Here is a 23,612-nt window from a genome sequence, read left to right as displayed (position 1 = left end):
GCCCTGGGGCGCACCTCTTCAGTCTCCCCTTTCAGGAAGCAAGGTCCTGCCCGCTCCATCAAGGGTTGGAAACCAGTAATTTCTTTCCGAGAGACCGACAATATCTTCAACATGAGCTGTATATAAAATTGATTTCAATTTCTTAGAGGTTGTCTCTTACAGAGGCCAGTTTCATATCTTTCATACCAACGTCACTGTTGTCTTAAAGAAGTTAGCATGCGTCTATCTATAAGCCATCTTGAAAAAGATAAATCACATCAGCTTGAAACATTCATGTAAACCACTGTATAAAAACCCCATCCTGAGAAAGAGCCGCATGTTAAAATCACTTGTGTTGAGCAGAGCGTTCTGAGAATGGTTCTATTAACAAAGTTTATTTTCTTAGCTTTTGATGTCCTCGGGTAACAAAATCAACATTCTTCTATATTTAATGAAAATAAGCTTGGAAAAAGCAACAGGTGTTTTGCTAATAAAAAAAAAAAAAACTACTCTGGGCTTAAATCATGAGTGTGCCCTGTTTTCTTTATTATAATTACTGAAACAAGAGATTTTGAAATTAATCTGTTGCTTTACAGAGTTGGAAATGGGGTCGAGGAAGTGGATTATAGGAACTTATTGATCTTTGGACCTGTCATACTTAGTGTAATTACCGAGAGTTAATAGAGTTTAATTCATTGTCCTCAAACATAAGTCAGAAATACGTACCTACCAGGAAATAGGAATGTAACTTTTATTGTTATCAGGGAAATAACACATAATAAAGATAAAGCAAATGAGGTGAAATTAGATAAAAATTACTTTTTGAACAATTATGTAAAGGTTTTTGAGCGAGCTGAAAATTCATTGATGTTAAAATGTGCCACATTATATTACCAAGAAAAATATCCATTTGATATCTGTACTTAAAATGAATAATTATTTACCTAAAGGAACAATTATGGATAGAGAAATAACTGTACAAAAGACAATTGCGCCTGTTTCATTCGGTCAGAGAAGACAGGAATACTCATTTTCAAGAAGGTACAGTGAAACTGGCTTCATCTATCCTCCCCCGACTTTCCTCCTCGCTGTTTTCTGTATTTGTCTCCCTCTCTCTTTCCCTCAGCAACGATCACATGATCTATAAATAAATGGATTATTGTCTATTAATTACTCATTCCTGAAGGTCGCTGTTTCTTTCACTCTCATTTGCTGTAGATCTGTCTCTGTATCTACATCTGAATCTATCTGAGCAGTAACATAAATACAGACGTTTTCTGCCGTATTTCCCAGCTGTGTTATGATAACCTCCCAGTGTTACTGTGGTTCTCGACTAAGATATCTGGTAACGATTATTTACAAATAATGTACTCCTTTGTACAACACTGGAACATTCTCTACAGGGACATTTAAATGCTGACTGCAGTTTAATATATTAGGCTTTGAATTCAGTGTTGGCCTTATAAAGCAAATTATAGACTTATTTTTTTAGAAGTCATGTCTAAGAATAAACAAATCAAACTTTATTTCATTGTTTTTTTAAAAGTCTGTATTTCATTACTACGGTTTTGCTGTCTTTCAAATTCTACTTGTAAATCCTCAATACTTTATTGGTTTAATTTTCACTTACCAGTAATTTTTAGGCAGAGAATATGTACCAAATGGCATGATAAACCGTTTATTTAAATGTCAGCTTATTATGGAAACATAAACATCAAAAATGTGGGCATATTTAATGCTTTTGTTTCATTGGCAAGACTTTCATATCTTTTTTTAATCCATTTTACACAAAATGGTAGTGCTAAAAATTTACTAACTCTCTTCCATATACTGGGTTTTTCATTTAAGTTTATAACTAATGTTAAGGTAAATACATTTTGTGCAAGATCTCGTTGTTTGCATATCAGAAATAGTGGTGTGGATCACATTATGACTTCTTCTATGATATGTCCATACTTTAAGTTTCAAGATTAAAATACCATCCGAGATTGAAATTTGAACTTCCTATTCATTTATGAATCATAGTAGGCTGATATCACATTTATATGTTAACCTTCTTTAACTTTATTTGCACAGGTCAATACAGCTCTTATGAAGGAAGGAAAGTAAAGTTTTCACCTAGCTTGGCTGATTGCTGCCATCCCATTTACCAATTGTTTGTCCACACAGCAGTAGATTTAATCAAGCCTGACTGAAATTACACCAGCTAGAAAAACTTAGGAGTCAGCATGAGAAACTAAGGAGTTAGGGCTATTGAAAAAGAGATTGGACACCCTATCATCTATCTGTTAGTTTGCTCTTTATATTTTAGGTTTGCAATATTTAAGCTCCTGTGTCTCATTTATTTCCCTTCACATTATGGTCTCAAAGTGCATCCATTTTCCTACGAATGACTCAAGTTTGCTCTTCTTTATGGCACAGTAGTGCTCCACTGTGTGTAGACACCACATTTTCTTTATTCATTTATCTGTTGTTGGACATGTAGGCTGCTTCCAAAATGTAGATTGTGCTGCTATCAACAGGGTGTGGATGGATCATCATAACATGACCTCACTGGAGAAAGATACCTGGAAGAGGAATACTAGGTCAATGGGGTTTCTAGTTTTAGCTTTTTTTTTTTTTCTTTTAATTTGAGGAAACTGCATAATGACTTCAGTAGTGGTTGTGCTAGTTTATATTCCTACCAGTATTATAGATGTTTTCTTTTTCCCCTACAGCCTCACCATTGTTTGTTAGGAGGAGTGTCTAGTCATTTTACTTGCCCATGTTTTGACTGGGTCTTTTATTTTGAAGGACCTGTTTTTCTATTTTAGATGTTAGTCCTCTTACTGAAAAGACTTGGCAAATTTTTTTCCCATCCTTTAGGCTGCCTGTTCACTCTCTAGGTGGTTTCTTTTGCGTGCATAAGATTTTCATTTAAAATGATCCCATTTGTTGATTTTTGGTACAATTCCTGTGCAACTGAAGTTCTGTTCAGAAAGTCCTTGCCTCCATCTGTGTCTTCAAGAGCCTAACATATTTTATCTTCCAGCAGATTAACTATTTCTGTTTTGGCAGTTTGATCTTTGACATATTTTGATTTTGATTTATGGCATGCTGGGATATATGAGTCTAGATTCACCTTTCTGCATGTGGGTAGTCAGTTTTCCCATCTCTGCTTATTATAGAGGTTCTCTTTCCTCTGCGGTATGTTTTTGGCTCCTTTATCAAAGATCCAATAATTGAATGTACTTAGGGTTGTCTCTGCATCCTCTCTTTTGTTCCATTGACTTACATGTCTGTCTTTGTGCCAGTACCACGCTGTTTTTATTAGTAGAGCTTTGGAATATAACTTCAGATCTGGGATTATTATGCTTTTGTTACTCAGGATTGCTTTTGTAATTGTGAGTCTTCTGGTACCATATGAATTTTAGGATTGTTCTCTCCAGTTCTATGAAGAATGCTGTTGATCTTTTGACAGATAAAGAACACTATATCAGACAAAGTTCAGTGTGGCTGTAGAGTAAGTTGAATCTGGAGAAGGGCATGTTAAAATATGTAAGTGAGTTTTTTCTTTCTCCTAAAGGCAAAGAGAAATAGTGTATGACGAGGTGTAGTTTTTTTAAATATTCCATGGATGTTTCAGAGAGACTTATTTTTAACTGTTTTGGGTATGTTTCAACCATAGCAATAATCCTGGTAAGAGACAATGGAAGTGTTTGATTTCTAGTTTGGATATTAGCAAGTTGTATGTCCAAGAACAGTATTTATGAAGGCTCTGTATTGCACGTATTACTACGACAACACAGGAGATGAGGGGTGAACACACTGCTAGCAGTAGTTTGAAGGCTGCAAAACAACCTTTGCAAATATCAGATATTACAGAAACACATATTCATAATAAGCCATAGTAAATTTCCCAGATGTTACTCTTCTTGCCAAATTGGTCCTTAAAATAACTTTTGCTTTTGTGTAATTGTGTTAACTACAAAAGGATATACAAACTACTCATTTTAAAAATGGAAATTATCCAAGGTTTTTATTGAAAAAAATAAGCATTCATAAGTAAATAGTACAAAGAACGTATTGATATTTGAAAATGAATATTCTAATGTAAAATTTCCAAATTTGGACCAGACATATCATAGTTATCATAGTTAATTCTAACTTAACAGTACCTCAAGATTTTCTGAAAGCATCATCAAGTAAGTTATAGAATCAAGGATTTTTTTATACCAGAAATAACTGGGCTAAGTTCTCCACACTTAGTAAAAAAAAAAAAAAATCACAGAATTGTTAAGTGACCTGTTCATAGTCATTTAGACAATAAGTTTGAGATCCTTCTAACATATTGTATTAATTCAGTGTACAGTTGATCTTAGCCAAACGGCTGAGATGTGATAAAATATCATCCTAGTTATTTGACTGTTTGGTAGAGAATTTTTTTCTTCATCCTTCTAAATAAAAATATTGACTTAATCAGTTCGGGTTTGAGAGCTAATTGGGATATGCCTCACACTGCAAACTAGTCATCTTTTCAGTAATCATTCCACTTTTCGATGAGTTCCTCTAAAATTGAGCTTCATATTTGCCTCTTTAATGAACCACTACCAAATTTATGTCACAAAGGCATTAACTTTAGTGCAAAAAAAGTTTAAACAAGAACAAAGAAAGCTTTTCCTAACGTATCAAACTTAATCCAAACTTGTCTGAATTTAAGAGCTCAGAGCAACACGAAGTAGTTACTGTCACAAAAACTCTGTCAAATCCTTCTTCCCACTCATGTTAATGACCAAGGAGAGTTTGTGGCCCTTATCTCAGACCTTTATCTCATTCATCCATTTCACTGGGAAATCAGGCAGCTTCACTTTTGCTGCTCTTTTCAGATTCTTATTTTGACTTTCTAGGCCAATAGGTATCTTGTTCTAGCTGTAACCAGTTACCCAGGGGCAATGCAGATAATATGCTGGTAGTATATGATTTGAAGAAAAATAAACTGAAAGATTTCTTATGCCAGTTCTTAGAAGAGATGTTACATTTTGTTTATTTTTGTCCACTTTTCTATCTTGAAGAAATCCTTTCTATGGTTTATTAAAAATCAAAGCTTATTGTTCATTATTTATTCAAAGCTGATCAAAATAAAAAAATAAAATTTCAAAAATCCTTAGAAGTCCCTAGCTGATGTCTTAGGTTGATAGAAACCCATACCTGACTCACATGCAACAATGGAAGCTTTATGCATGTCCAGAACATTTCATGATCTAGGTAGGTGTTGAAAGCTGAGAAATTGTAGTTTTGTTTTCTGAAAACCTATTAATCATTAAAAGTACTTTCCAAAGCTTGTTATTTTTAATTGCAAATGATACAAATTGAACACTTAGTATTGCTTTCTCATAAACTGCTCTCAGTAATACGTTTATTTTCAGTAATACATCTCAGTGGGAAAATGTTTCCTTGACTGACAGGGGCAGATATAATCAGTAGTGTAGTTTTTCACATAGATGAAAAAAATAACTTTAAGAAGCTATTTATTATTGAGTCCATTTGCAGTTAAGAGAGTATAGTATTAAAACAACGGGTATTTATTGAGGAATTACTATGTGTTATTTCTTGTGCTGATATAGCACTGAATAGGACACTCAGCCTGGTCTTCATGGAGCTTGTAAATGTTAGATGAATTATTGCTAGTGTGATAAGATCCACAAAGATGTGAGGTGGAGGACTACACAAAGGGGCTACCCAGAAAGAATATGGTACACTTATGCAAATTTGCTGTTTGGGTTCACTTGGAAACAATCTCAAAAGCTAATTTTAAAGCTGTGTCTTTTCTTAAATCAGCTTGCTTAGAGTAAGCTACCCTTTTAATTTGCTCTTGGGAAATCTATCTCAAAGCCATCTGATAATAATAATTATGCTTTCAAGGAAAGTACCTACATATGAAGAAAAACAGTGTAAAAAGTCAAGTTATAATAGGTGTTTGACAAGAAAAGCAAATTGGAGCTTCACTGGTTAATTCAGAAAAAAATGATGAAAACTGTGTCTTCCGTGACACTTTATAATTGCTGTGTGCCTTATGGCTTTCTTGTGAATAGTTACACTGTTCTGCTCTCTTAATTATAAAATATCTGAATGTCTTCCTCATGGTGCCTGACAAACAGAACACTCTGTACATCTATTGAATGAGTGAAGAAATGAATGAATGCCTAAGGGTTAAAGAACTCAATTCCTGTGGTGATAAAATTTTTAAAAATATTTTTTAAAAATTTAAACATTGGATTTTTCTGTAGATGTGGTACACTACTTAATATAACCAAGGTGTTCTCTTCTTTTCCCACTCCGCTCTGCCTTCTCCTTCTCCTCTTCTTTCTTCTTATCCTTCCTTCATGCTGTGGATACTTCTGGAGTCTGTACTTTTTCTTTAGTGGCCCTCCCTGCCTCTTACACTGAGAGTTTTGGATTTCCAGTTTTAGTAGATATTTGTTGTTAACTGATTTCCAGCTGTGCTGTCTAACAGATAAGCCTGACTTTTGAAAAACTGTGCATATATGGACGTGTACACACACACACACACACACACACACACACATGCACACACATACTTTTGCTTGTTAGTACTGTGTTAACTATCAGTCTCTTTGGTGATCGTGGATTAATAGGGTCAGACCATTGATCTTTCATGTAATATGGTCTTCAGGTACTCAGATTAGACTGTGGAAATAATGGTTTGAGAGAAGACTTTTTGATGGCTTGTGAGGGAAAATAATGTTTGCTTGTCTGGTCAAATTAGAAATTTGCCACCTCAAGATAAATTACTTCTCACTGTGCTTTTGAAGTGTGGTATGGCCCAGTTTATCTCAGCTTTTCTCCTGATTGTCTATAGTTTTGTGAGAGAAACATACCATGGAGGCACGAGGGAGTTTGACCCATTGGCTTGATTTTTGTGTCGTTTAGTTTTTTGTTTTCTGTTGTTTCCTATGGGGAAACAGCACAAATGAAGACCCAATCCCAAATATTCCCTCTGCATTTTCCCCTACATCTTTTCGGAGGTCCATAAGTAAGTAACTTTTAATTTCAAAAATTTGATTAAATTTAAATAAAAAAATAAAATTCAAGACTAACTCTTGAAAATAAGGTTTCAGTTTTCATAATACAGAAACAACCTCATGATGGAGACCACTATGAAGTGGCCCTGAGCTGGACTTAAGTTAACCAATTGGCTTTCCATGTTTACTTGTGAGTCTGTCCAAGGCCTAGGCTCCTTGTCTGGAAATGGACGGCAGACTCATAGTAAGTGACCGTCTGGGAGTCACTCATTCCTACTAAAGCCTGTAATGCGGATGAAACTGGAAAACCTCAAAGGATAAGACAAGATCACATCCAGGGACACCTGGATTGATTTCAACTAGATAAAGACTATCCTTGGGCATCTCACTCCTGAGTGGGTTAATTTAATACTTTACTTGGAGAAGTCCTTGAGTGTTTCTGCCCTTCTTGAGTACTCCCCTCCCTTCTGATAACTAAATAAATACAAGCCACCCAGAGAAAGTCTTGGTCTTAGCTGTAAGAGTCTCGAATTCTGTGAGAGGGTTTTGATCGTCCTGGAGTCCTGAAATCATCCCACTCACCTCTTTTTATTTAACCTTTGCTGTACACACTTTTGGGAGATTGTGGACTTTATCAGCCTGCAATAACTGAGGGACATTATTAACTCAATAACCTCATGCACCTTTAGTCATCTGATACTTGACAAAGAGGCCAAAAGTATACACTGAAGAACCAAAGTCTAACCAATGATGGTAGGAAAACTTGTTTTCCATGTGCCAAAGAATGAAACTGTATCCATATATCTCTGTACTAAAATCAAAGCAAAACAACTGAAAGACCTAGATGTAAAAACAGAAGCATTGAAGGTGCTGGAAGATAACAAGGCAAACACTTAAATCCATAGGCACAGGAAAGGACTTTCTGCACAGAACTCCAGTAGCATAAGAAATAATGCCGAGAATGAACAAATGGGATCACATCAAATTAAAAAGCTTTTGCGCAGCAAAGAAAACAACAGAATCAACTACAGATTGGCTTCTGACAGAGGGCTAACTTCTAGAATATATAAAGAATTCAAAAATTATCCCTTCCACACATGTAGCCCAGTCAGGAAAGGGGAAAATTAACTGAATAAACACTTCTCTACAGAAGTGCAGTGAACAGTAAGTATACAAAAAAATGTTCAACATCCTTAGTCATTAGTAAAGGCAAACAAACCCAAACAACCCTGAGGTTCCGTTTTATTGCAGTCAGAATGTCCATCACTGAGGACACAAAAAATAGTCAATGCCTGTGCGGCATGAGGGAGAGATGTCCGGCGTTGTTGGTGGGAGTGTGAACTTACACAATCTCTATGGAATTCCATGCGTAGATTCCTTGGCAAACAAAAAATTGAGATTAGTTTTGATCCAGCTATACTTCTTCTGCGTATATTCTCAAAATCATCATACTATAATAATACATGCAGTAGCTAAGCTCTGGAAACAGCCTAGATGCCCATCAACAGAAGAATGGGTAAAGACAATATATGTTATTTTATTCAGCCATAAAGAAGAATGAATTAATGTTGTTTGTAGGAAAACTGAACTTTGAGGCCATAATGTGAAGTGAAGTCACACACAGAAGTTAAACATTGCGTAGTTTCTCTTATACGAGCAACACAAAATATAAGCAAGGAGTAAAATAAAGGAGAGATGACAGAAACCGGGGAAGCAGGGTTTTTGGATATGGGAAAGGGAATCAGGGAAAGAGGCGAAGGGAATATAGAGAGTGAGGAAAGGGATTGAAAATGATCAATCTATGATATATGCACATATATACATATACATATATATGAAAATGCATATGTATGTACCAATTCCCCCAAACAAGTGTAACTATTATCTATTGCAAATATACACCACCAACAAAAAAGAAACAATCAAGTGATATATTGGCAGTATAGCAGAGTATAAGGTATGGATTCTTACTGTAGGTTGTTTGTACTATAATTGAAAAGCAAGATAACATAAAGAATAACAGTATGAGATACAGCATATGAAGTGAGTGATTTAAACTCTTAAGTCCTGCAGAAGAGAGGAAGATTGTTAGGGATCGGGACTGGGTCCTTAGGGCGACAAAACTGTACTGCAGGAGAGCACAAAGATGGGCCACAGAAGGGGGAGGGGGCATTCAGAACAGGGGACCTAGGAGTCCCTGAGCCCTGGGAGCAGCATATAGGCTATTCCAGAAGACTGTGGCAAGTGTGTTCCCCACAGCAGGTGAGGTCACATTGTGGAAAGATTTGAATACAAAGCTAGGATCCTGGGACTTTATGTTAAGAACAGTGTGGAACCACTCAGGGTTTTGTTTTTGTTTTTGTTTTTGTTTTTTGTACCAGGAATCAAACTCAGGACCTTGTGCTTGCCAGGCAGGCGCTGTGCCACTGACCTGAATCACTGGCATGGTTTGATTTGGTTTTGATTTTGATCCAGGCATTTGCAGCAGCCCACATTTACTTTTCATGGTCAAGAGACCTAAAGATCAGAGCCTTCATTCTGTAATGTAACCTAAGAGCCACTTTGCCATTGTCATGAATAACATGCTTGAGTCTCCGCACGCGCGCGTGTGTGTGTGTTGAGTAGGTAGGGATGGATGTGGTGTGGGGAGGTAGGAGTGATTCCAGTCTTTATTAGAATATTGTGGACTCTGTGAACAGCTGTACATCAAAGAACAAAGAAAGTCCACAAATGTGATATAAAGAGAGTCTGACAAAATACATTATAAACCTGCAAAAAGGATTTTTAACAATACTGGATTTAAGAGGTGATTGGCCAGAGACGAAAGTTTACCAGGTAGTTAACTCGCGGGCTCTCTTACATTCTTGGCAGCTTCGGCCCCGGTGTCATTTCATTCTGACACGAAGCACCCCCGGGGAAGCCAACTCTCTCCTCCTGTCTGAGCTCCTGCTGCCAGCGTCCTGCAGTTCCTCTGTCAGAGGGGAAGAAGTGTGGCTTTCTGTGGAGCCACCTTTCACAAAGGCAGGGCTTGTGTAAAGACTCCCCATTTTCTAGATCCACTGAACCTAATGACAACTTGAAATTCATCCCGCAGCTGTGCCAATCAGTTTCAGCTGTGGTGGCTTCATTGGCAATACTTTTTCTCTTTTCTTTTGTTTTCATTTTTAAAAAACTTCTCAGAAATTGTGAAAGGCACATTATTGTAACAAAGAAACTGATGATAGTATTAAAAGCTGAAAGTTCTGGAAGTGGAATCTCTGGGGGAAAAAAATCTTCCCCCGCCAATATCAAGTCCATACCCTTTTGCCTGGGTTTGAGTGTTTGTACATCTCTTGAACGTCCTGCTCTCTCTGTGCCCTTTTATTCCTGCTGTCTGTATTTGTCTATCCTGCACCTTTCTCTCACAAACAAGGCTGCTCACCCCTTTCATGCTCTCTGAATGCTAACTACTGTTTTCCAGTGCTCTTTAAGTTCTTCCTCACCTCTAAACCAAGTAAGTGTAGCCTGGTGAACTTAATACAAATGGATGATTTTTCTTTAAAAAGGAGATGTATGGCATGAAAGTGAAAACTTGAATTGTTGCACGTGGAAATAGTAACATACCCCATGTCCACCGCAGACTGCTTCCAGGACTCCCATGGATACCCAGAGCCTTAGCTCCTGAAGTCAGTATAAGATGGTGTAATACTTATAGATAACCGACATCCTTCAGTATCTAGGTCATTTGTAATACCTAATACAATGTAACCGCTTTTTAAGTAGGTGTGTACTGTTTAGGGAAGAATGACAAGGAAAATGTCTGTGTATTCAGTTCTGATCAATTTTATTTGCATATTTCCTTCCTTGTTTGGTTGAATCCATGGATATGGAACCTGTGGATATGGGGCTGACTGTGTGCAGTGTTCCAGACAGTAGACACATTTTGGAAGTTCCTGTACTTGACTTCCTATCAGTGCAATTCAGGGGCCTTCCCTTGTACATAAATAGCTTTGCTTGTTTGGAGATCATTGTTCAGTCCCATTGTACAGTCATTGTCCAAGCAACCCACTGCCACAGTAGAAGTACAATATCCTGAGTCAGGACCAAAGGCAATGCAAGGACCTCGCATTATCACCACCAAAGGGCAGAGGCAGGATGGGTCGAAATATGAGAAATATTTTGGATGAGTAACTTAAGAATTAGATTCCAGTTGTTGGAATAGTGCCTCTTTTTCCTGGATTCTAGCACTGTAGAGTAGAGAGAAAAGGATAGGACAGAATATTTGCCTTTTCAAAATTTTGTTTTGTTTTGTTTTTTGGAGACTGGGTCTCGCTATGTACTTTAGGCTGACTTTGAACTCACTGTGTAGCTATCTGTCTGCCTCAGCCCCACAAGTGCTGGGATTATAAGCATCTGCCACCACACTTGGATATTATTTGCCTTTTTATGAGGATAGACAGATGTTAAAAATTAATGTTATTTTTAAATTTTTAAATTTTTAATCAGTACATGTTTGCAGTACATAATTGCCTTCATCGTGAGGAGTTGGTACATGTATATAACACACCCTAATTCTTTTAACATCACCTCCTCTCTCTCAGTCCCTTTCCCACTTGCAAAAGGTCTATCTCTTTGTTTTAGAATATTTAAAGAAAACTGATTAAAACGATGTGCCTGCAAATGGAAGGAAGAATTTCCATGATGCAAACACAAACCCAGCTCATGTCTTCCATTTAAGCAGTAACTAAGCTTATACAGCTGTCTTTTCCCTCACATCAGTTTTAGAGACAGGCTCCATTGTTACTGTCAAGAGAAATGAATCCTAATGTCTGCTGAACTGCCTAGTAGTGGGGTGCTGTATAACTTCCATCTCTTTGTGGGGACTTGTAACAGTCACCACAAAGTTTGAAGTGTCAGAATATGACACACTCCACATTTTCCCTTCAAAGTAATACTGTATTTTCAGATTAAATTGTACCATACATGGATTTGCTGACTATTTATTAGTAAGTAGGTACAAGGCTGAAGAAATTCCAAGCTCTCTATCTTTTTAAGTGTCTTAGTCACTGCCCCATGTAAAAGGTTTGCTTTTGACAAATATGAAGATTCCTGACCTAGGAATCATGACCCTTGCTGTCATGATTCCATTGTCCGGGAATTCACAGAGGGACTCAGAATCACTTACAAATTTAGCATAAGAAATCATCTCCAGCCCTGTTGCACTGTTGCACACACTTGTAATCCCAGTGGATCAGGAGGCTAAAGCAGCAGGATCAGAAGTTCTAGGCCAGCCAGGACAACTTAGTGATACTGTGTCTCAAAATTAAAAAGAAAAAGCCCGGAAGACACAGCTCTCTGTGAAGGCTCTGTGTTAAATCCTTTGTACTTCAAAAATAAATAAATTAATTTAAAAAAAGGAAAAATCATCTCTGTGAATAAACAGGCCTTGTGGGATTTTTATACCTTGTTCATAAGATGATGAAAAGTGCCTCTAAAACACATTAGCTGGTGAGCATACCTGGAACTAGGCTCATGAGAGACCATATACTATACTCCTCAGTCAGATATACCACCCTTCTTTTAAACAATAGATACACATTTCTTATGCAGTATACTAATTAGAAAATCAGTGATTAATGGTTGAAATATGAGTAGCAGAGGTGCTTGTAATAATACTCTAAGGAATATTCCAATTTCTCCAGCTCTGTGCACTCCTGAGTAGAAGCTGAAAACACCTGTGTTATTATAGCTCTTCCTAAGTATACACGTACTTAACCATATTGTATTTTAAAGTGAATTGCAGACATTGTTATAAATGACACAATAATTTCACTCATGAAATGACTTTTTTGGCTGTGAATTTATAAGCCATCCTTTGGAGTTTAGAAATGATTGACAAAAAGTTTGAATAACTTTATTTTTAAAAAATTTCTATCCTATATTTTAATTAAAACTTGATATCTTCCTAGATAAACTTAATGACATTAAATATGATCTTTCTACATTTTTCAAGTGTATAATTACAGCAGTCTTTACCTCCAACTCTTTTGCTAGGGTTTTTTTCTATATAATTGTATCTTATATTTTATGAGGTGATTTCATAGATTAGTAAAAAGTAGGAGATCATTTGGCTTGGATGTATAAGGAGAAAAAATTGTTTTACAAAAAAAATTTACCTTTTTCTACTCCCAATACAGTTTTTGATATTAAAAAACTAATGTGCAAGAACCCTAGTGGGGGCTATGCTGCCAGTTCAGGGCTGCCCTCCCTGAAAGGTGTCCTTTTGTTTTATATTTATATTTTTATATTGGTTTTCATTTCCCTTTTCTTTTACTTGGCCCAATTTGACTCTGCAGATCCAGTTTCTACCTTACCCTTCACTTTTAATTTTTCCTACCTCAAATAAATGTGAAACTTTGCCATTGTTAAAAAAGGCAGAAAGGAAGAGAAGGGAAGGGAAGGAACGAGAAGACTAGTTGCACTGTAACAGAAAATACCCCCCTCCCCCCACCAGTATACTTCAGTTTCTTATTTACCCAGGTAATAGTAATAGTTCCTGTTCCAGTTCCAGGTGCTCTTATCTCTTATAATCAGCTAGTCACTGTGATGCAGAACTGGTCACTATGATGCACATTATATAAATCAGTCCCCAATTAACAAGCCATTCTGCCTCTGTGCTTCCTGCTGGCTTATCCCATATAAACCCGAGACCACAAAAATCAGGCCCTGATATTCTGGGATCCAGATTAGTGCCCACTGATGTAAATAAATCTGCCTGTAAATCCTGGGCATCGTTTTGGTGTTTATGCTTGTCATTGCATCTGATGTGTCAGCCGGGAAGACCAACCGTGCTGACTTCTTTGGTTACCAGTCAGCTCACATCAGATCCCAAAGGGAGGAGGACACAATCTGTCTGTCTGCCTGCCTGATTCAGGTGAGACTGGGAAGCACTGGTCACGGTGGCTGACGGGGCTCTCACTTGCAGTTACATGGTGATTGACATATGGCATAACAGAGGCCTCTCACCCTCTGTAGCTAATTTGCACCTAAGTCCCCACAAGGGCATGGCCAGGCAGACATCTGAATGTTCTCTCTCTGAGAGGCACCCACCCTTTGCCTGTTGTGCCATCACTCAAAGGTATACAACATAAACTGTAGGGAGATAGAATGGGTGCAAACCACAGTAAATGCATGGTCCTCGATTGTATGCTAAAACCTTCAAAAGAGGATTTCCTGACAACTATGAGGTGAAAATAAAACCTCAGAAGCTCTGTGCCATTTGTGAAATTGCATGGCCAGATCTTTGCCCTGACTAGCCATCTGAAGGGACACTTGATGTTAAAATTGTCCCTCAAGTTTGGAACAGAGTGATAGAGCCCAACGAACAAGACCATCCTTACCAGTTTCTTTATATTGACTCCTGGCTCAACCTGTGTCAAAGCCTCCCACCATGGCTCTGCACCAGTGTCCTGCAACTCAAAGAAAAGGAAAGACCCATTCTTTCTGAGAATTCTACCTTGGCACCCTCGTTGGCCAACAAAATCGCTGCCAACACCTATAGCTTCATCCCCCTGCTCCTGACTTGTCTACTTTCAGCTGATTGAACTGATTCCAGGTAGCCATTACCTGCATTCAGCCACACAGCTCCCCCAAGACACACCTGTCCTGGTCAGATGGTGTCATCTAACCACTACCTGAGATGACTGTCAGCAATTACTTATGAATTCCACATTTTGACTGAGGAAAATTGGACTATCATCCCTGACAAATGAGTTGTGCCCTGTCAGGCCTGAATAGATAAAACAGACCAAGCTCTATCAAATTGGGCCGCTGAGAAACCATGGTCATTGCAAAAGTTGGGGGCAAATCTATGACTTTCCTGGTAGACAATGGAAAAGAACTCTCTGCCTTCAAAAGTTCCCTCTGTCAAAAAGTTACCATCACTGGGGCAACTGGGACTCTTGGCTCTCACCCCTTCTTCCAGTCAAACTTATAACCTACAGGGACATTTCCTTCACACCAAGCCAGTCAGTCTCCCACTTGTTTAACCCTGCACTTTCAACTTTGACTGTTCTCCTAGAGAAAGATGGTGCCTGTATCAGACAGATAACCACAATCCTGAAGTTCTGAAAATTCTTCTTCCAAAGGTATACACTAAAGAGTCACCTCTGGGCCTGGCCACCAACCATGCCACCTCACTGCGACCCCTGTTGCTGTCAGATGTTGTGCGAAGCATGAACAGATATCCAGCTACATAAGCCTGATAGACTGTTAATCACCTTGGGCAAGATCTCTGTACCATCAGCAACATGGCCATCACCTTACATTCTGTGCGTGCACTGTACATACATCCTTTTCGACCATTCCTGAGGTTTCAGAAATCACAAAATGTTTATAAACTGTCAAACTGCTAAAATACACCTCTCCTGTCCATAAAGCCAGTTCAAGATCTCCAAGCTGCCAGTGCTGCCACGATTGCCCTATGTATGTATTGCCTCAATCTTCTGCCACCCACAGCCTGGTGGTACACCTGCCTGGACCTAAAGAATGCCTTCTTCTGCCTTCATTGGGCTCCTGTCCACAAGCCACAGTTTGGCTCCTGTCTACAAAGACCCCAGTTAACTCAAAGGTTAACTGACCTGGACTCAACCTCCCAGAGGTTCAAAAACTTGTTTACCCTCTTTAGAGACAATCACTGTACTTCTGATTGATGACCCCTGTCATGGTTTGGGGCTTATTTTTGCAAGGGGAAACAATATAATACAGGACACATATTTTATAAGATTATTTATAATAGTCACCCAAAGAATGCTATACAAAAGAGTGCAGGAAATCTGTCTACACACTAAGACCAAGGAAACTGGCCAAGGGCCTGGATCCCACAGAAATGTCCTGCATGAGTCCAGGTGAAGATCTAGAGCTCATATCAATGCCTCCTAGGAGTCCAAATGGAGGCCTAGAGCCCATAACAATATCTCATTCAGGCCTGTTTCACAGATCTGACTGGGAGGGCCCAAAGGTCAATGGTGGAATCTAGAAAGTCTGTGCCAGCGGGATGAAGATCTGTGCTAGCAGGCTGAGGGCTCTACACTGAAGCCAGGAAGTGATGCTCAAAGTAAGAACCAGAGCTCCCCTGAAAGGTACCACAGCTGTCTTCAGCAGCAGTGAGGTCCCGAGCTCCTTAGATGGTCAAGATGGCCGAGTTCCCATCAAGAAAGCCAGCACAGCAAGCTTCTCCAGGAGACTGGCAGTGCACCATCTTCCACACCAGAGCCAGGAAGCCATCCTCAAAGTGAAGACCAGAGCTCCCCCAATGTGAACCGAAGCTGTTCTCAGTGCCAACAATGTCCCAAGCTCCTCAGAGGATGAAAACAGCCAAGTTCATCAGGAAAGCCAGCATGACAAGTTCCTCCAAAAGAACCAACAGCTCCTTACAGCTTCAACCAGCTCCAACAGCTTTTCTCTGCACCTAACAGCCTCACTTCTTCTTCTCCAGGTCTGCGTCTTACGCTGCTGGCAAACGTACCCAAGTTGGCCTCCCACACCCAGCACCACACTTATTCAGTTCAGCTGGGTGTTATAAGTTGACCACCAGTTGTCAATCCATGACAACACCGAAGCTGCCTGCTGGAAGGGCACAAAAGCTGTGCTGCAATACCTGGCAGAAAGTGGTTACAAGAAAATCTCTGCAAATTTCTTGGAGCTGCTGGCTTCTATAAAATCTGGGTCCTTGAGTGCACCAAAAATATGATGCTTACTCAGACTTTCAGCCCCTGGTAGCATTCAGTGGCCTTACTGTGCAAACAATTTGATCCAGTCACTAAGGACTGCCTCCCCCTTGGCCTTTGTACTCTAGTAGGTGGTGTCCTTCTGATCAAGAAAGCTGGCAAGCTCACCTTAGGCCAGTGCCTAACTATCCAGGTGCCACATGCTGCACTGGGATGAACTGTTCTAGAAGTGGACCCCTGACAGATGCTGAGTTCACCCTGTTTATGGATGGAAGTAGGTCTGATAAGAGTGAAGTTTGACAGGCTATATACGTTGTGGTCACCTTGGACAAAACTATTTTGACCAAAACTCTTCTGTAAGAATGATCTGCACAGTACACTCCTTCTGATGCTGTTTGGAAACCTGTCACCAACAATGCAGAATAATCTGGTACAGAGGCTTAAGCCCCTTCCAAGGATCCAATTGACTGAAACATCAACCCTAGCAACAAGACCTGCCTCCAGTATATGTTCTGCAAGCTCAAGCTACTGCATTGGTGCCCATACCCCTCCAGCCAGCTCAGGCTTCAGTCTGTGTTACCCTCCATGACCTCCCATTCCCTACCCATACAGAGAAGACAATAAAAGTTTGTAGGGTCCTGCTGTACAAACAATCCCTAGATATGGCCTACCCTTGATCACTGGCAGTGACAACAGGTCTGCATTTTTAGCAGACATAACTCAAAACTAGATTCGATGAAAACTACATATGGCATACAGGCCACAACACTCTAGGAAAGTTTAAAAAACAGCTTGTAACCAATTAAAAGGCCAGCTATGTCTGTAGCTATTCCTGTACATAATACATAACCCAGGTATATACTAACTACAAGTTTCAGAATCCAGCATTAGGTCTGCTTGAGAATTTACCTGGAAAAGCATCTTCAAGGCTCACTCTGAAGAGACAATGCACTTGAAGTCCTGCCCGGGTCACTCTTGGCACTGGCCAGTCTGTACATGGCTGAAGCCTGAGGACATCATTCGCAGGGTTGCTCCATACCTATTCCCCTTGATGTTTGTGTCTTTTCAGGCTTCTTATGCCGGTCTTGCTTCCCTGCCCTCTGCTGGCTGTGTTTTTTGACTTAAACTCTATGGGTGGTTGCCCCAAGAGAATAGAACAATCAATTAAATATTTGACCAAGATTTGATGAGTGTCCAAAGTACACTGGACACTCTCCTAGATCCGATTAACTCCCTCACTACCTTCCCAGAGTAATATTGCACAACAGAGAGGCCTACATTATGTCTCTTCCTAAAGTTAATTTAGAAAAAAATCTCCATAAGAAGACAATCTTGGGGAGCTTGGCTAGGGCCTGTCCTAGGATCACTGACAAGCCTAATGTTACTGCTTCTAGTTGAGTCTTATCTGAGACTATCACATGTAATAATATGCCCCATAACAATTTGCTGGAGAAACTAAAAGAGGGGGGAAATGTAGCAAAAAATGGCCCTCCCAGCCAGTATACTTCAGTGTGTTAGTTGCCCAGGTAATAGTTCCTGTTGCAGTTCTGGTTGCTTCTGTCCCTTACAAACAGCTGGTCACTGTGATGCATAACTGGTCACTAAGATGCACATTTTAAGATCCAATCCCTAATTGACAAACCATTCTGCCTCTGCACTTCCTGCTTGCTTATCACATATAGGCCCAGACCACCAAAGATCAGGGCCTGATATTTTGGAAATGATCCCAATCAGTGCCCATCAACGCAAATAAATCAGTCTCCAAATGCTGGGTGTCATTTTGGTGTTTCTGCTTGACATTGCAGGACCATTATGTGCTAAAACTTAAATAGCTTTGGAAATTAAGATGCTTTTAAGGAACATTCAATTGATATTTGATGAAAGAATAATTTAACCATGGGAAGTTTTGTTTTGTTTTGTTTTAGAAGTGGAGATTGACTCAGATCTAAGACCTTCCGCATGCAACATAAGCACTGTCACTGAACTACATCCCTAGTCCTAGGGAAAATACTTTGTAATTGTTAAAGTAGGAAAATATAAGAGCAAGTACTCTTTAGGGTAAATCCCTTCACCTCTTTGAAACTTTGGATTTGTCATAAACAAAATGAAAATGGAATAGTAAATGCTTCACAAAATTATTTTAAGGATTAATAATATGATGTATATAACACCTATAGCACAGTGCCCAGAACATACCTTTTCAAAAGTATTAGTTATTATTAAGACATAAAGAGAATCAAGAGAATAATTTTGAGAGGGTGGGAACAGTGTCATGAATGATTTAGGGGAGCTCTAGTAAGGCCTGAGCTACATAAAGGATTCCACATGCAGGCTTCTCTGTGAGAATGAGAGTTATGAATGCCTGAAAATCCACTTTGCACAATGACACACTAAAAGGAATGGAGTTTGTTGGGTGAGGTAAAGGTTTAGGCAGAACATTCCAGGTCTGTACAGGTCTGCCCTTGTGAGGTCTCCAGTTAAAACCCTGATAGAATTTTTAGCATTGTGGACTCTCCAGCAGCCCTGGAGGGTCGTAGTGAGCTGACCTTTGCAGCACACCTTTCAGAGGGCTGAAACTGCATTACTCCGTGTGTTTGATTCTAGTGGCTTCAGTAGGATGGAAAATGTGACTCAAGATACAGGGAGATGTGTCTTTACAACATCTTCAGCTGTAATTGCTGCTTCCACAGAATATTCAACTTTGGAGAAGAGCCTGGGGTTCTGGGCTCCATGTATTCATGAAGCCAGCCCTTTTCTGTCCTGGAGGAATGGACTTACACTGGATTGTGGCTCAGAACTTCCTCTCATTTAAACATGTGTACCTTGCAAAGGCCTGCTCTTAAACTGGAAAGCTTGCCTTAGTCACTTCTCACTGTTAACCATGTTGGAAAAAAAAAAACAAAAAACTTATAGATCAACAAGACCTCCTAAAGTTCAAATTATAGTGATGGTGCTGTATTTTCCAATCATAAAACATCCCTTTCCCAGAAGTGTGTATTATAGCAGAATATACTGTGTGGTGGATGAATGAATGAAAACCTGGTGCTCCTTTATGCTTTTTGGAACTAAGTTGTTGATAGAGAATAAAGGAACACAGATCAAGATGTGTCTTCTGTTTCACATGTACCAAACATACTGAGGCATAATTTAATAGCTTAACCACATTAGAGGCATGTTTTATTATTTTATTATATTTTTCTTATTCCTATACCTCACATTTGGTTTAAGACTCTGAAATTATCTCTGAGTTTCTAACTGGACTCTCCATACCCACTGATCATGTCAATTAATATCAACCTGACTTGGGACTGGGGATTTAGCTCAGCAGCACAGCACTTGCATGTCATGAGTTCAATTCCTGGTACCGAAAAACAAACAAACAAACGAAAAATCAACCTGACTCTTATCATTCCCTTAATATTTTATGCTGCTAGTAAAGTATCCCACTCCTTCTAACTGAATTAGTGTGAAGCTGCAGAAAGATTGAGAAAATATTTTCCTGTATTTTGATGATGTTATCTTTTCTCCAGTATATGCACAATTTCCTGAGGTTCCATTTTTACTTCATCTTATTTTAGCCACTTTGAGCAAAGAAGACTCCCTGATCTCGAGCCCTGACGTCACGGACATTGCGCCAAGTAGAAAGCGGAGGCAGCGCATGCCGAACGATCTTGGGACAGAACCCAAAATGGCTCCTCTTGGGAATCAGCTTCAGGAGAAGAAAAAGTAAGTCACTTTGTTCTTTGTTCTTTCCAGATAGCGAGCGAGATGCGATTTTTGAAACCTATGTAATATTAAAAATTATACTATTATTTCTGATTTTATTTAGTTATTTTTAAAAACAAAAACTATAAGTTTGGAAATTATAAACTCTTTGAGCCACTATATTTTCTCCTGCATTTGGCAAATTTCTATTAATATCTAATGCAGAAATGCCAAAGACATAAGCAAATTTTTATTATGGTTTTTACAGATTAATTAGAAATGGCATGTGTGGTACTGAAAATATTATAATGCATCTTGTATTCAGTAAAGTGTTTCAATCTAATTTACTGCTTAAAAGAGATCCACATAGCATTCAAATTAACCACTTGATTTGATTATATATATTTTTTAAGCAAAAAGTCTCTTTCTAGTCATCCATTTATTTCTACTACATATTGGCGTCATGTATTTGATTTTCATGTTTTTCCCTCTTTGGTGCAGACTACCTTCTATGAGTCTACTTTCTAATTTAGTAGTAATGAATTGACAGCTCCAGTAATTAACATTTTGTTATAGCAAAACCAATGAGCATTTATAAATAATATTGTCAGTTAAATTAACATTGAATGTTAATATCGTTTGTAAACTTTTCGTCAATTTAGCAGGTAGTTGCTGAATACCGACCACATGGCTGATGACATTGTTATAGTCCAGCAGTTTTCAGAGTGTGGGATGAGGACCACTCTGGGTTCAAGGCCCTTTGTGGGTTCCCTTCTTCAATTCTGTACCTGTGTGAAGCTGGATTTTCTAAACATTGTTCAATTAAAATAACATGTCTTAGCTGATTGAATGCAGAAGCTAATGAAAATCCAACTGTTTTTAATCAAGCCTGCCATCAAATGGATTTACAAAAGTCTGAAACAATGTTCTCAAAATTTTTTGTTTGGAAAATATAATATTTCATGAGAATATATTATTCATGTTATCAAATAACACATGATTTGTGTTACTTTAAATATTTTTAGTTTTAATTTTGAACATGGAAAACATACTCCCGATAAAAAAAAATGTAGACTCTAAACTCTTGAATCCCTTGAGAATTTGTAAAAGTGTAAAAGGTTCTGAGAGAAAAGCATTTTAGAATATGAGGGAGCAAAGGCTGAGGTCCAATTTTGTACCTCAGACAACTGCAAGCTTTAGGAGAGGTTTGACAGTTTCTAACTAATAGCTAAGTATTACATAGTTAGCTGTGGGGTTGTTTTTCTCTGTTTATCCATAGATTTTTATGAACACAATTAGCTTGCCTTATTTGTACTTTTTAAATGCTGGGTACTACACAGTGATCATTATGGATAACATACAAGTGTGTGGATTGAGGATCTGTCTACACAAGGACTGGCTGTGCACTAATTTCCTGCTGGTTTGGTTCATCCAGATTCACTCCTCAGCTCCAACCCCTTGAAAGTTCATAGGGTTCAATGCCTAGTTTGATCTCTTTCATGTGATGAGTCAAAACTATTTCCAGTTTACAAACATTAGAATAGCTAAAGTGCCTCTGAAGATTATTATGGGAAAGATGAACATCACTAGTGATTTGAACTATTCAGGAAGCTGTATGCTTCCTTTAGCCACCACAATATTCATCCTGAGGTTTGGTATGAGCCTCATGGCTGGATTTGCAAGAGTGAAAATCAGACATAATCTTGGTCCTCATGCAGCTTTCAGTCTAATTGTTTGTTTGCTAAAGGCAGTGTGTTTGCTTCTGCAAACATCTTTATCATTAGTGTTATGTTCCTTTTCTCATGTTTTTTAATGATATCTCAGTCCTTGTCTTGTATACTCTCACCATTTTGAAAGTTAAACCACATCAACTTTTAAAATTGTGTGTTACACTTGATCTTAGCCAAAAGGCCGAGGAGCAATTATGTGTTAACTATATAATTGAAGTAATATTAGGCAAGACTACCTCTTGAAAGAAATGAAAACATGTATTAGATGTCAGGGAGAGTTTTGAATATGAAAGAAAATTTATCATGTATCAGTCAGTTGCTGAGTGCTTGATAACTTGTTTTATAATTCCTCCTTTCTTACCTAAGTGAAGCAAAATGTTTATGTATTTTATTCTTGCTCTATTTCTTACGTTTCAGGATTAGTTCCACTTTGAATACAGTGGACTGAAATTTATGTCTTCTAAAAATGTAAAATACTAGTTCACTGATAAAATACTAGTTCTACTTTCTCACTTATTCTGTTAAAAAAATTAGAAGTTTCTATACAACAAACACATACCCTTAACTCTACAAACTTTAGTATAAGACATCTTCAAATAATAATGTTTGGCCTTTAGTGAGTGTTGTAAAATTAAAATTGGGACCTATTATCCTGCGTTTCTGTGTACCTGTTATGGTTTGTGTCTGGGTGTTCCCCCCAAAGCCTCATGCAGTCATGGGGCAGGCTTTTAGCATTTGATTGATTATGGGTGTGAGAGCTACAGCTGCCCTGGGGTGGATAGTTTGCATATGTAAGGGGAGAGAAAGAGGCTGCTTGAGGCCATTCCTTCCTTGTATGCTTGTTGCTTTTGCTATGTTCTGCCGCCATGAGCTGTAGCCCTCTGCCATGTGCCACTCTGCCTTGTAACCTGCCAAGTATGCGAAGTATCCACAAACTGTAAGCGAAATAAACCTTTCCTTCCTTAATTTTGGGCATCAGGTATTTTGTCCCAGCAACAAGAGAAAAGTAACCAAGACAGTACCCTTATCTCACTGACAGTATACCTTTGTTTACATGGATGCACTTGAGCTGTAACTTCCCAAGCAAATGAAGGTGTGGTTGATTTTGCACTTTGGACAGAAGGGCATTGCCCCAGACCTCTAAGCCTCACAGTTCCCCTTGCACAGGTCAAGCACATTCTTTTGCCTCTGGTTCCACTGGACATGACCATTGGATATCCTCTCTGCTTAGCTTCTATTTAGCCTCTCTAGTTCTGCATCTCAAGGGCAAAAAAAAAAAACCAACTAAAGTGGTGAATGAACTGATCAGAAATATCTTGATTTTTTTCTTTCTACAGAACTCTAAGCACGTCATTTTGTTTTTTTCCAGAACTTATTTTTCTCATCTACAAAGGAAAAGATTGAAATAGATGACCTTTAAAGTTGCTATGCCTTTACCTGTGCACCATTTTCAAAACATGAAAATGAAA

General features: G+C 38.6%; 1 protein-coding gene across 2 annotated transcripts in view; it reads left to right on the top strand.

The window, feature by feature from the left end:
* Xrcc4 (X-ray repair complementing defective repair in Chinese hamster cells 4) overlaps window positions 1–23,612 on the top strand; it is a 251,736-nt gene that overhangs the window by 144,311 nt on the left and 83,813 nt on the right. For both annotated transcript variants that reach the window (XM_005382306.2, XM_005382305.2), the window contains exon 7: window positions 20,287–20,434. In XM_005382306.2, the coding sequence (XP_005382363.1) occupies window positions 20,287–20,434 (148 nt within the window). The remainder of the gene's footprint in view (window positions 1–20,286; window positions 20,435–23,612) is intronic.

Source organism: Chinchilla lanigera, unplaced genomic scaffold (assembly GCF_000276665.1).
Source record: "Chinchilla lanigera isolate Chin_1 unplaced genomic scaffold, ChiLan1.0 scaffold00017, whole genome shotgun sequence".
NCBI lineage: Eukaryota > Metazoa > Chordata > Mammalia > Rodentia > Chinchillidae > Chinchilla > Chinchilla lanigera.
This window is presented reverse-complemented; position numbering and strand designations above follow the sequence as displayed.